Here is a 12,210-nt window from a genome sequence, read left to right on the forward strand (position 1 = left end):
ACAAATGCCAAACGGCAGCTCGAGTGCCGTACTGCGTGTTACCCTCATCAGTGCCTCTGGAAGGGAAAGTGTGGTTTTGATTTTTTTAAATGGACTTCTAATATTTAATTCCAAAGTTGTGTCTAGTGAAATTCGTAATTCCTGATGCCTTTGGAACACATCGCTGCTTTCCAGAAGACAGTTTTTAAAAAGGAATTTGATTTGTCAGGTGAGGAATGGATAGTTCCACGTGGTTATGCTTATTCTGTTCATTTTAATTTTACAAATAACATGGACCAAAAATACAATAATATCTTTTCAGATGCCGGTTTAGACAACTTTAGGCAAGTAATTCTTAAAATACCTTACTCTTTATATATTTACTTATTATACTGTGGTTCTCTTCTCATCGTTGGAAATCAGGGTGTATAATGTTAGCGTATATATTGTGTTGCAGTTAGACCTTGTTTTTACACAGTTATCTGCATAGTTATGGATTATTGCTAGTATCTTTGGTTACTAATAACATAGATATGCCATGAAAAGCTTATAGTTTTAGAGCAGTGATGTCCAACAGAAATAGAATACGTGGGCCGTGTAGGTAATTCAGAATTTTCTATGAGCTACATTTAAAAAAATAAAAGAAACTGAAGTGAACTTTAATAGTGTGTCTTCTTTTATGTAGTTATGATTTCAACGTGTAGTCACGTCAGTCGTTAGTGAGACATTTTAGGTTCTTCTTTTGCATGCCCAGTCGTTAGTGAGACATTTTAGGTTCTTCTTTCGCATGCTCAGTCGTTAGTGAGACATTTTAGGTTCTTCTTTTGCATGCTCAGTCGTTAGTGAGACATTTTAGGTTCTTCTTTTGCATGCTCAGTCGTTAGTGAGACATTTTAGGTTCTTCTTTTGCATGCCCAGTCTTGGACGTTGGGTGTGCTTTGCACTGAACTGCACATTTCGGTTTGGACGAGCCACATCCCAGCACTCGGCAGCCCCTGGGCCTCGTGGCTGCCGCGCCAGACACGCCTGACGCACCTTCGCTAGCGAGCGTCTGGAAAGCTCTCTGCGTATATTCCTCTCGTTGGCTTTTGGTCAGTGTTTAGGCAGCTCATCTTTACATTCTTCTAGTGACAGATGTGATGCCTTGATATGTAGCAGCAAAAAGGTATAACTTGTGGACTCCGTTTTCATTTCCTAATTAGAAAAGTAGAATTACCATAAAATGAATTTTAATTTTGGGCGTATGTAAATAAAAGAGGAACTTAATAGAATTTGTCGAGTAAGTTTTTTTAAAGTTCAGTCTTACTGGGCTAGCGTGTGCATTATTATGTAGAGATGAGACATAAGTGGTTTAGCATTTCTGGAATTAATAAATTTTGCTTTATTCATTTTTTTATCATAGTCTATAACGTTTTTATTTTTATTCAGATGAAATGGGGTGGGAGGCAGAGAGCTCTGTAACGTTAAGGAACGATTATGTCTTTTCCAAGAGCTGACCTGTTCCCAGCACAGATGGTAGTGGGTAGGGACACACACAGCTCACCAGCTCCCCGTCTCCCCAGTCACGGGGGCCGTTCCAGCGAGGGCTGCTCTGGCCAGATTGAGGCCTTGGATCACCTCAGCGTTGCTCAAAGATTGCGGTCTTTGGGGTGGAAAGTAACTATCCGTGACGATTTTATAGAGGGGGGGGGGAGAGAGAGTGTAAGAAATTCCTTAGAGTTCTTTCATCTCCAGGCGGTATATTCATCTCTGATTTTGCTTTTCTAAGGTGGTTCCCAGTGGAACTGTAACTTTATCTGTACAGCTGTTGCATTTACAGATTTTTATGGCCAGTTTATAGTCATGAGCTACCCATGAAGATTCAGATAAGGAGAGATGGGAGGGATCCAGCCTGGAGAGAGGGAAGGGCCTCCCCATAGAGACAGGCAGTCTGCAGAAAGGGACACGCTGACAGACGTGTAGACAGTGTGCTCTGTTAAGTAAGGAATATTCACTAGGTAAATAGTGCGAGGTTGAGACCACATTTGGAAGATTCAGATGCCAACCAAAGTTTGGATACCTCTTAGAGCAGCGGTCCCCAGCCTTTTTGGCACCAGGGACCGGTTTCGCGGCAGACAGTTTTTCCACGGACTTGGGGGGTGGCCCAGGCGGTGATGTGAGCGGTGGGGGTGGATCAGAACAATGGGGGGATCCGGAGCGGATTATGAAGCTTGCCTCGCTCGCCCACAGCTCACCTCCTGCTGTGTGGCCCGGCTGTTGGGGACCCCTGTCTTCGAATATTACTTATGTATCTCCCGAGAGTCTTTTTAAAAGATCATCTTTTTTCATGGTGCTTTGTTGATGACTTTTAACTAAAGTCAGTTTTTATGACGAACCTTCAGTAGAGCTTTTAGATGCTCGTGGTCTTCTGAATTGAGGTCTCTAATAATCATGACCTCTCGTTTCTTCCTTGTGACAAGGAAGCATAAATTGAACTTACTTGGAACTAAAAGGAGCGGCTGTGACTTAGAATTTAGCTAACTTCCCGTCATGCGAGGCAGTAAGTCCAGCAGTTCTTCAGCGCCATGCCTTCCTCGTCACCCGCTGCCTGACAGCGGCGGGTCCGAGTGTCTCAGTCAGAAATGCTTGAGGTTTCTAACTTTTTACACCAGTAGCCCGCAGTGCTGTGTTGCCAGCTCCCAGATAACGCGCATATCAGCTGCTTCTTAGCCTGCCAACGTATTCGTTCAGTAAGATTCTGGATTTCCCCAGAGAGGGTTTTTAAAATAAGGAGTTGACCCCGTTGTTGTAGCCTGACTGCAGGGATTTTGGGAAGCGGCCCTGGCAGGGAGCTAGGGGAGGAGCCGCCTGTAACCGTCTGAGGGAACACAGGAAATCCCATGGGAACATGAGCCAGCGAGAGGTCGCATCCTGCCTGGCCTTGGCAAGGTGAGGGGGCCGGCAGGTGGGCCTAGGGATCCAGTGATAAAAGGATTTTGGCAGAGCCACTGCATCCGAAAGTCGTTTTGTGTGGTGAGAACAGCATAAATAAAAGCAAGGACCTGGCAATCGGGGGTGGCAGGGGGGATGTGCAGGGCAATCAGGTGGGCGTGGTGTGCTTGAACTTGAACTTGGGCGCCATATGCAGGAGGCTTGTGCCCACTGACAGGTAGCTGGTGACCTGTTGGGTCAGGAGAGCTTTGTTGGAGGCATGCGCTTCCGGAAGGGGAATTTTCTAAGGCGGGTTGGATAGAGGGGGCCAGCGGGTGAGTCATAAGGAGAGTTTTCCTCATTTTGCCAGAATTTTTCTGAAATTATAATGTAAACTAATGCTTGTTTAAAGATGTGACTTCAATAAAAAAAATTTTTTAATGATGCTATCAAATATCTATCACAGGATCGGTTACTTGAATACTTAAAACTTAGATTTATTAAATTTCGTATTGCATGTAACGCGTAATAAATTATCCATTTAAAAACATTAGGATTTTGGGTTATTTCAGTGCTACTTGCAGCTCATGTGGAGTCTGCTGAATTTAAGCCTGTGTATTAGTTGTCTAAAATACAGAGCGGTCGTGAGATCCTAGAGCCCGGTAGTTCCCCACAGGCGTGTGATTACTGGTCTAAAGGAAGAGGTTGAAGACAGGAAGTAATAATGTAGTGAAGCTACGGTTTATCGTGGACGTGCAGCCGGGGCATCTTCCTGGAGGGAAAGCTGTGACTAACAGAGGCCCTGACGGGTACGCAGCGAAAAGCGCGTTTGCGAGTTCTTGGTTTATCTGGAGGAAGCAGAACAGCATTTTCATGGTTTTCTTATACTTTCTATTTTGTGACTTTAAAAAGATTAAAGTTTTCTTATCACTTTAATTTGTCCAAATAAATGAGATTTTTTTTCTTTCTTAATAATAATCTTTCATACCAGAAATGGGGAGGAGGGCTTGATGTATTGTTTTAAAATATCCAAATATGTATTTGGTATTTTGTTTACATCAGTTACTAAAAATACTCTTACTGGTATTACTGCTAGAGATTTCTTTTGTCAAAGGTAGTAGTGATTGACTATCTTATTAAAAGTACAGTTTTTATTATCTAAATTACAAGGACCGTATTGCATCCCCAAAAAATAACGCTTGTGAAAATGTAGTGTGTCCATTCACACGAAAAACTGGGATTTTGAAGTTTAATAGTCAAATAGAGAGCAGAAGAAAAAAGTAACTGTGCTTTTAGAACCTTTCCCTCAAAATCTGGCCTTGTTACAAGGAAATAATCACGCAGCGTTTGCAGAAAAAGATAAAGAGGGATTTTCAGTACCCCGGTCAGAAATATTATCTGACATCCGCAAAGAAAACTACTCTAGAATATGAGCTCCTTTGGGGGTGGGGACGTGGGGAGGTGTCCGTTTTGTTCGTTCACGTACCCAGAGAGCTTAGGGTGGTACAGGCATTCAGTGACTATTTGTGGAATGAACGCAGCTGTTATTCAAACAGCCCAATTAGGTAATTAATCATAGATTGCATCAAAGTATGGAATGTTATTTGAAGGAGTCATTTAATTAGGTAATATAGGAGGGGTGCCCACTTTAGCAGATGGGGCAGGGGGCTGCCCTAGAAGTAGTGTCCCATGGATCATTTTAGGCTTCAGGTTCAAGGAAACCATATTGGCACCAGGGAAGTCAGATGAAAGCTGTATTTATTGCTTTTTTGCTAAGCGATAGGCTAAAATTCAGAAACCTCCCGTTTATTGAGTGACTATATATACATACATGTACACACACACACGTGTGTGTGTGAAATTTCAAATGTACCCAGAAAAGTACAGTATTTCCCCAGTATCCCAGTAATTTTTTACGTGAGGCAGAAGGGCCAGCTGAGTCGTCGGGGCATGTGGTTGGGTGTCTGGACCGGGCAGGAGACGTATAATGAGGCAGGGTGGTGGATGTCGACGTATAGACAGACAGAAACGGAGAGGGGTCTTGAGGGGAACCGTCGGGAAGCCTCAGCCAGAGGGTCAGGAGCTGCTGAGGAGAATACAGATTTTACTTACCGCGTGTAGAGCTTTTGTAGAATCAGCTCCCAGATACTGTAACCCCAGGAAACCTGGAGTGGAGCTGTTGTGTTGAGGCAGTGTGTATGGTCTTCAGAAAGAGGCCAGTGGCAGGTGCTCTTAGGCTCACAAAACGGCACCCCTGCTGGGTTTTCCCTGAGGCGGGAGGTTGGGCAGACTGCCCTCTTTTACCCTGTTCTGTTAACTAAAGGGAAAAATAAGTTTTCAAGTGGAAATGGGGGAGTTCCAGAGTGTGGTAGAAAATTGGTGTCAATTTAAGTCATGGGTTGAACTACCTTTATACCTTCCTGCGATACCTTATATTTTTGCTTTTGTGATACAATATTTCATAAGTACTGAGGTTCGAAATACGTTCTCAGTTGTAGAATATTGGTAGTGACATCCAAATGACGTTTCATACGTATGAATGCTTCTTCCTTCGGTGGCCCTACTAAATTATCTAAAATCCAGATGTTACGTTGTAGTTGTAACGTCCAAATAGAACACTGGCGATTCCGTAAGGCAGTTGTGTCTATTTCTCACATCCGCCTCACAGGGGCTCCTTGCCCGTCCGTGATGCAACGTGCAGTGAAGCTGGTGCGCGCGCGCTGCGTGGGCTGGTGCTTGTAGTTCAGGACTTCCCCAGGGTTACCGCGCGTGATCCTTAAGTTGCAGCCGTGTAGAGTATTTTCTGCATAATTGTCTCTACCTAAGTCCCTCTTCTTGTTTGCCACAGGAAGGTTTTCCTTGTTTCAGATTTTAAACTTTAAGGGTGTAAGGGGAGGTGGGTACGTTTGGGAACGCAGAAACCCTCTGGTGAGCTGCTTTTGTATCAAGGTGAGTAGCAGTGCTTGCTGCGAGCGTGGCTCACGTACACTTGTGCCGTCAGGACTCATCTCTGCCTGCAGGACTGCCGGTCGGTCGTGGTCACCTCGACAGCTGACTGGTGATCGACTGATTTTTCAGAAGTAGTTTTTCTTAATTTGGAAAGACAGAGTAGGTGCATTTCCTGTTAGTTTTCTTTATATTTACCGGAGTGTTAATTCTATTAATATAGTTTTCGCAATTCTAATTTTCATGTAAAAACAATAGCTAAGACTTTACTTACAGTCATCTATATGCACGTTTTATTTTTACGTTTCTTACTGTGTATTTTCAGTGCGGTGTTTTCCACCTTGTTTTTGTTTAGGGTGCTGGTCAAGACAAACTTGGAATCTACGTCAAGTCTGTTGTAAAAGGAGGTGCTGCTGACGTGGTGGGTATGACTCTTAAAGCGGCCAGCTCTCAGCGCGTCGTGTGTTTAACAAACGACATGCGATGTTCCGGCTGTTTTAGTCTGTGGAAAACCCAAGTCTGAGCGTACTTACCGTTGGCTTCCTCTCCCCCCTTCTCCCTCTGCTGTCCCCCCCTCCTCTCCTGTCCGCATGCCTTCCGGGTGTGTTCAGGACGGGCGGCTGGCTGCAGGCGACCAGCTCCTCAGCGTGGATGGACGGAGTCTGGTAGGACTCTCTCAAGAAAGGTATCGTTTCTTTATTTGTTTAAAGCTTAAGAGCACTTTTTAGGGATATTTCATATTAAATTTTGGAATTGGAAGATGAAAAACCATGCTAAAAACTATGCCCTTCCTCTCTAAGAGTAAAAGTCTTAGTGTACATGAAAATTATGTATTTTAGTCTGAATACGTTTCTTTGACTCTTATCACTTGCTGAAATTTCTGGAAGTCATCTACTGTTCTAATTGATAATCAGAGGGAGGGAGTCTGTCAGAACTTGACTCAGGCTGGCGGGTGAGGCCGGCGGGCGTGCTGGCCTCGCCCTGACCACAAGCTGCCGCGGTGACAGGACGGGTGCCTGAATCACTTCTCTTACAGCCGTGATGCTCTCTTCCCAGGGCAGCAGAACTGATGACAAGGACAAGCTCCGTGGTGACGCTGGAAGTAGCGAAGCAAGGAGCCATTTATCACGGTCTCGCTACCCTGCTCAATCAGCCGTCGCCCATGATGCAGAGAAGTAAGTCGCCCCCGCCCCCACTGACTGCTGCCAGTCGTAGCTCACGCTTACTGATCGCCTGCCGTGTGCCGGGCTTTTTTCCAGTCGCGGCCTCTTCTAATACTCACAGACCCTGTGGAATAGGCCCTGTTGTCGTTACTACCCCGGTTTTAAAGAAGGACGCGAGGCTGAGCGCGGTGCCCAGGATTACTAGATCATGGGCTGCTGGGCCCAGTCACACGCCTGGTGACTGCAGGGGACCCCGCATGTTCCACATGCCAGCCGCACTCGGGGCAGCACTTGGGCGGTCGTAAGTGGAGGAATGACTTTTCATCTTTGACAGACAAACACACACGGGATGTAAAGCCTTCAAAGAACAAGTAGAATTCTCTCCCGAAGGAATGTTTACACGCGTGTGTACGAATAGTTGTTTCGGTCTTGCACGCTCTGAGATAGGGCATGATGGTTATGTAAAGAGTTCACGTGAACTGAAAAGCTCCGTTTTTGAATAATTTGTTGGTGGGAACCGTGGTTTTGTAGGTACATCGAAAACCTCCGAATAAAATCAGTATAAATGTGGGGCTTTGTAAAGAATTAGTTGAGAAACCAGGGGAAAACCATTATGATGCCCACTGTCTGTGAAATCACCACATACTTTGTATGTCCTTGGCTGGCCGTGTACATCCCCAGAGCCAGTGCCCTGGGTGAGCCCAGAGCCCATGCCTAATAGTGACTGCAGCCGAAGCACTGAGAGGCTGGACCAGACAAACACAAGGCCTTCACACGGCACTGTGGTTTTGCTTTTTTCATGACATGGTACTTAACATATTGGTTGTCTGATGTCTTAGTTTATAGTCATTTGAAAAAAGCAAACTAGATGATGAGTTTAGGACCAACGAGGGAAACTGTTGGAATAAATAATAGGTCAGGGCCGTTGAGTGAGAGGACAGGAAAGCTAAAAAGTAAAGAGTGAGTGATCACAGCAGTGCCAGCGGTTCCCGATGAGGACAGCAACCCTGGGTGATTAAAGGAATTAATGCGCATCGTAAAAGCTGAGGGAAGCGAGTTTATGTTTCAGCCAGAAGAGTCACTAACAGTGATCCTGTTACCTAAGCAGGTGAGCTAGTGAGAAAAGGAGCTTCGAAAGAGCAGTTTTTCTCGTCAGTGACCCTTAAATGTTGCTTCCTTTGAAAACTTCCTGGAGATTCTTCAGAAAGGTTTTACTTTTATATAAAAATCACCTCATTTCTTCTGGTAAAAACAGAGGCTTACTTGTGGAGTTTTAAGTATTTGTAGCTTCACCTTTCCTTTAAGACTAAATGGTGTTTAAGATAAGATCTTGAACAAAGGAACAGATCTTGAAGGTGTTTTGATTTCAGTTTCAGATCGTCGTGGATCAGGTAAACCCCGACCAAAGAGTGAAGGTTTTGAGCTCTATAATAATTCAGCTCAAAACGGGTCCCCGGAGAGCCCTCAGATGCCTTGGGCAGAATACAGCGAACCAAAGAAGTTGCCTGGCGACGACAGGCTGATGAAAAACAGGGCTGACCACCGCTCCAGCCCCAACGTCGCAAGTAAGAGGAGCCTCGCGGCCCTTCTCCCGTTGAGACGCGCGCCCCGCCACGTGCCCGCTCACAGCCAGAGGGAGGAGGGCGCCCCGGCTTTGCTGCGCATAAAAGAACATTATTACCTGCGTAGATTAGCCAACTGGGATGTGTTCTCCATGAAAGATGCTGCAGCTAAGGTGCTAACAGGAAATAAAAACTAGTCCGGGAACTTCGATCCCTGGGTGCTCTGGGCAGGTACACGGATGAGGGGGGAGCACAGGTTGCTGGACGCCCCGGGGGGCAGCAGACAGTCTTTATGGTGTTAAAGGGTTGTCAGCAGGAAGCAGCAGCTTCCTGGGAGGAGACATGCCCCAGATACCAGGTCCGCAGGTACAGCTTCGTGGCTCCGGGCTCTTGTTGATTCAGGAGGCGGGAGTGGGCGAGGTGAGCCCTCACCTCCACGCGCCTTGTTTCTGTGTCTGTGCTCTCGACACCTCGCTGGCGGCGTGCAGGTGCCCGGCGCGAGGTTACTGCCTTCAAAGAGCTCTCGCGAAGTTACGTCGGGCTTGTTTATTTAACATTAGCTTTCCTTCCTGTTTTCCACCAACAGATGAGCCCCCTAGTCCCGGCGGGAAAGGCGCCTATACCTCCGGGACAGCGGCCAAGATAACGTCCGTCTCCACTGGAAACCTCTGCGCTGAGGTCTGAGACGTGAACACACAGATGCTCCGACAGCAGACCCTTGGGTTCCCCCACGGGGCCTGAGTTAGCTAGGAAAATGTTCTCGTGGTTTCTGGTTCCTGAGTGTTTGGGTTTTGAATTTTTAATGTAATGGGTAAATGAGCTTTCAGTTAGTAAGTCGGGGCAAAATAAAATGTTTTTTAATTATTCTCAGTACAGGATCCAACACTTTAAATTTTTAACACCGTTTGTAAAATACACGGATCCTACTTTAAAAGAGGGCATTGGAAATTAGATCAGTCTGTGGTACGGCCTGCGGAAAGCTCAGCTTCCTTCTCTCCGCCCATCTGCAGGAGCAGACCCCTCCTCCCCGAGCCGAGGCCTACCCCATCCCGACGCAGACCTACACCAGGGAGTACTTCACCTTCCCGGCCTCCAAGTCCCAGGACCGCACGGCTCCCCCTCAGGACCAGTGGCCCTGTTACGAGGAGAAGCCCCACGTGCACACGGACGGCAGCCACTCCAGTACTGCAGTCCAGGTGAGAGGGGCGGGGTCCCGCCACATCCTTGGCCCTCCAGGGGACCAGCTTGCGGGAAAACGGAGGGATTTCCGGGGCACAGCTGACACTTTCTGCGGAGCAGCACTGCTGTTCCTCTCTTTGTTTCTCTCGGGTTTCGTGGTCACCTGAGGAAAAGAGGGCATAGGAGAGAATACTGAGCGTGAAAGGTGGTTCTCTGCTCTCTTGCTAAAGGCTTGACTAGGGTCTGTAGGCGAGGCTCACTGATCCTGGAGTGGGGCGGGGGGGAAGCAGGAGGCGTCCCCGGCACTCGGCGCGCATCGGCGGCTGTTCCAAGCCCCGGGAAAGCTGAGACGGCCGTGGTCCCGCCCGTGAAGCTGAAGCTGAAGCTGGGGTGGGACGCTCACCTAGACCGTAATTACGTGAGCTGGGTTCTGAGCTGAGGGTAAGAGGCCCGAGGAGGGTCGCCTCGGCAGGGGCAGCGTGAGCGAGGCCGGGAGGGGCCCCGTCTGAAGGGCCCGGGCAAGAGTCGCCTGGCTGTTCTGTTCGCCCTGAGGCAGACCATCTTCTGTGCGTGGAGGCACGGGGGTTGGACAGCGCCAGGGACCTGCATGCCTACGGCCTGTGAGTGCTGTTTGCCTCGGCCTCCCAGCGTGGGTAATAAGCACCGGAGGAGGGCCAGGGAGCTGAAGGGTCACTTACGTGGATGTTGAAATGACCAAGAATTTGACAGGACTTATCGCCATCAGCAGCGAAGTGAAGTCCTCGGGGAAAGCGAAGGATGACCCCGTTGTCACTGGGCTGCGAGGGCTAGCAGGCGTGTGGTCTGGATGCACCAACTCCAGAGCTCTGTACTCGAGAAGCGCCGTCCACACGCAGCAGGCGGTCTGGTCGTGCTTTCGTGTGAGCTGCAGGTCGTGCGCCCAGTAGTCAGAGCTGCGCTTCTGCACACACGGCAAAGCTGTAGAAAATGTGGGAAGTACATGTTCCATTTTTCTAGCAGGCTGCTGGTTTTTCAAGTGATATATTTCATTTTTTTGTTCTTGGTGTGCCTTTTGAGAAAAGAGAAATGGTTTACTTTCCAGATTTGCGTCTTCAATTTCTACTCATTAATAGGGCTGGAAAGAAAACTGTTTGGCTGGGACATCATAGCAGATCATTTTCTGGGGGCTTCCCTGGTGGCGCAGTGGTTGAGAATCTGCCTGCTAATGCAGGGGACACGGGTTCGAGCCCTGGTCTGGGAGGATCCCACATGCCGCGGAGCAGCTAGGCCCGTGAGCCACAACTAGTGAGCCTGCGCATCTGGAGCCTGTGCTCCGCAACAGGAGAAGCCGCGACAGTGAGAGGCCCATGCACCGCGATGAAGAGTGGCCCCCGCTTGCCACAACTAGAGAAAGCCCTCGCATAGAAACGAAGACCCAACACAGCCAAAAATAATTAATAAACTCCTACCCCCAGCATCTTAAAAAAAATCATTTTCTGTCGCATCTCGCCACTTTCAGACGTGCCTCTTCCACGCGCAAGACTAGCCTCGGAAGCAGGTGTACTCACTCTGTCTCGTACACGTGCAGCGGGTGTGTCCCTCAGATCATCCCGCCGCCTTTCTGAGACTCGGGTACAGGCTCATCCCTCCTCGCCACGCCCGGCTCTATGTGCTCGTGGGCCCGTGGTCAGCTGGCGGGACTCAGAAAGTCGCGGATGGACCACGTGGCTAGCATTTGATAATTAGTCTGAGCGCTAATTAGAATTTTACTGCAGAGAAGTAGTTCTTGTCGCTCTTCACGACACCGGACTAAGCACATTCCCGTGTGTCTGGCACCACAGTGCAGACGCCCGTGAGACCCCAGAACAAGGACGGTGCCGGATGTGGAGAGCCCGAGCCTTCGTGCATTTCGCTGTTTGGCCATTGATGTGGACAGGACGCGCCGCTTTCCTTTTCCCCTTTAGCTTTCTAACAGATACAGACGTCCTCTGGGAAAGCGCCGTCGCGGGATTAGCGCTGGGTAGGGGCAGCCTCGGCCCGTCCTGTACGCTCACCGCACACTTTCCCTAACACCCCTTTCTTCCTGAGCTGAACTGTTTATGTACTTTCAGTAACTTCTGACGGTGGCTGAAACACAACGGTTTCCCGTTTTCTTTTTCCAGCGTGTGACCCGGTCCCAGGAGGAGCTCCGGGAGGATGTCGCGTACCACCTGGAGCGGCAGAGGGTGGAGGCGGCGATGGAGCACAGGTCTGACAGCGGCGACGCGTGGCTCAACCAGGGCTCCTCGCTGGGCTCCAGCACCTCCAGCCAGGAGCACCTGGGCCCCCCCTCCAAGGCGGGCACCCCCGCGTCCACGCTCACCAAGAGCGGCCCTGGGCAACAGGTGGCTGCAGAGCGGAAGAAGCGGGAGGAGCAGCAGCGCTGGTACGAGAAGGAAAAGGCGCGCCTGGAGGAGGAGCGCGAGCGCCGGCGGCGGGAGCAAGAGCGCAGG

General features: G+C 48.8%; 1 protein-coding gene across 1 annotated transcript in view; it reads left to right on the top strand.

Annotated features, from left to right (window-relative positions):
* Positions 1-12,210, top strand: part of AFDN (afadin, adherens junction formation factor) — a 94,777-nt gene that overhangs the window by 64,896 nt on the left and 17,671 nt on the right. Inside the window, exons 22-28 of the mRNA XM_024744917.1 lie at positions 6,191-6,256; positions 6,447-6,520; positions 6,892-7,010; positions 8,369-8,563; positions 9,147-9,238; positions 9,571-9,756; positions 11,881-12,203. Of these exons, the coding sequence (XP_024600685.1) occupies positions 6,191-6,256; positions 6,447-6,520; positions 6,892-7,010; positions 8,369-8,563; positions 9,147-9,238; positions 9,571-9,756; positions 11,881-12,203 (1,055 nt within the window). The remainder of the gene's footprint in view (positions 1-6,190; positions 6,257-6,446; positions 6,521-6,891; positions 7,011-8,368; positions 8,564-9,146; positions 9,239-9,570; positions 9,757-11,880; positions 12,204-12,210) is intronic.

The sequence above is a fragment of the Neophocaena asiaeorientalis genome, unplaced genomic scaffold (genome assembly GCF_003031525.2).
Source record: "Neophocaena asiaeorientalis asiaeorientalis breed wild unplaced genomic scaffold, Neophocaena_asiaeorientalis_V1.1 scaffold649, whole genome shotgun sequence".
In the NCBI taxonomy this organism is placed as follows: domain Eukaryota; kingdom Metazoa; phylum Chordata; class Mammalia; order Artiodactyla; family Phocoenidae; genus Neophocaena; species Neophocaena asiaeorientalis.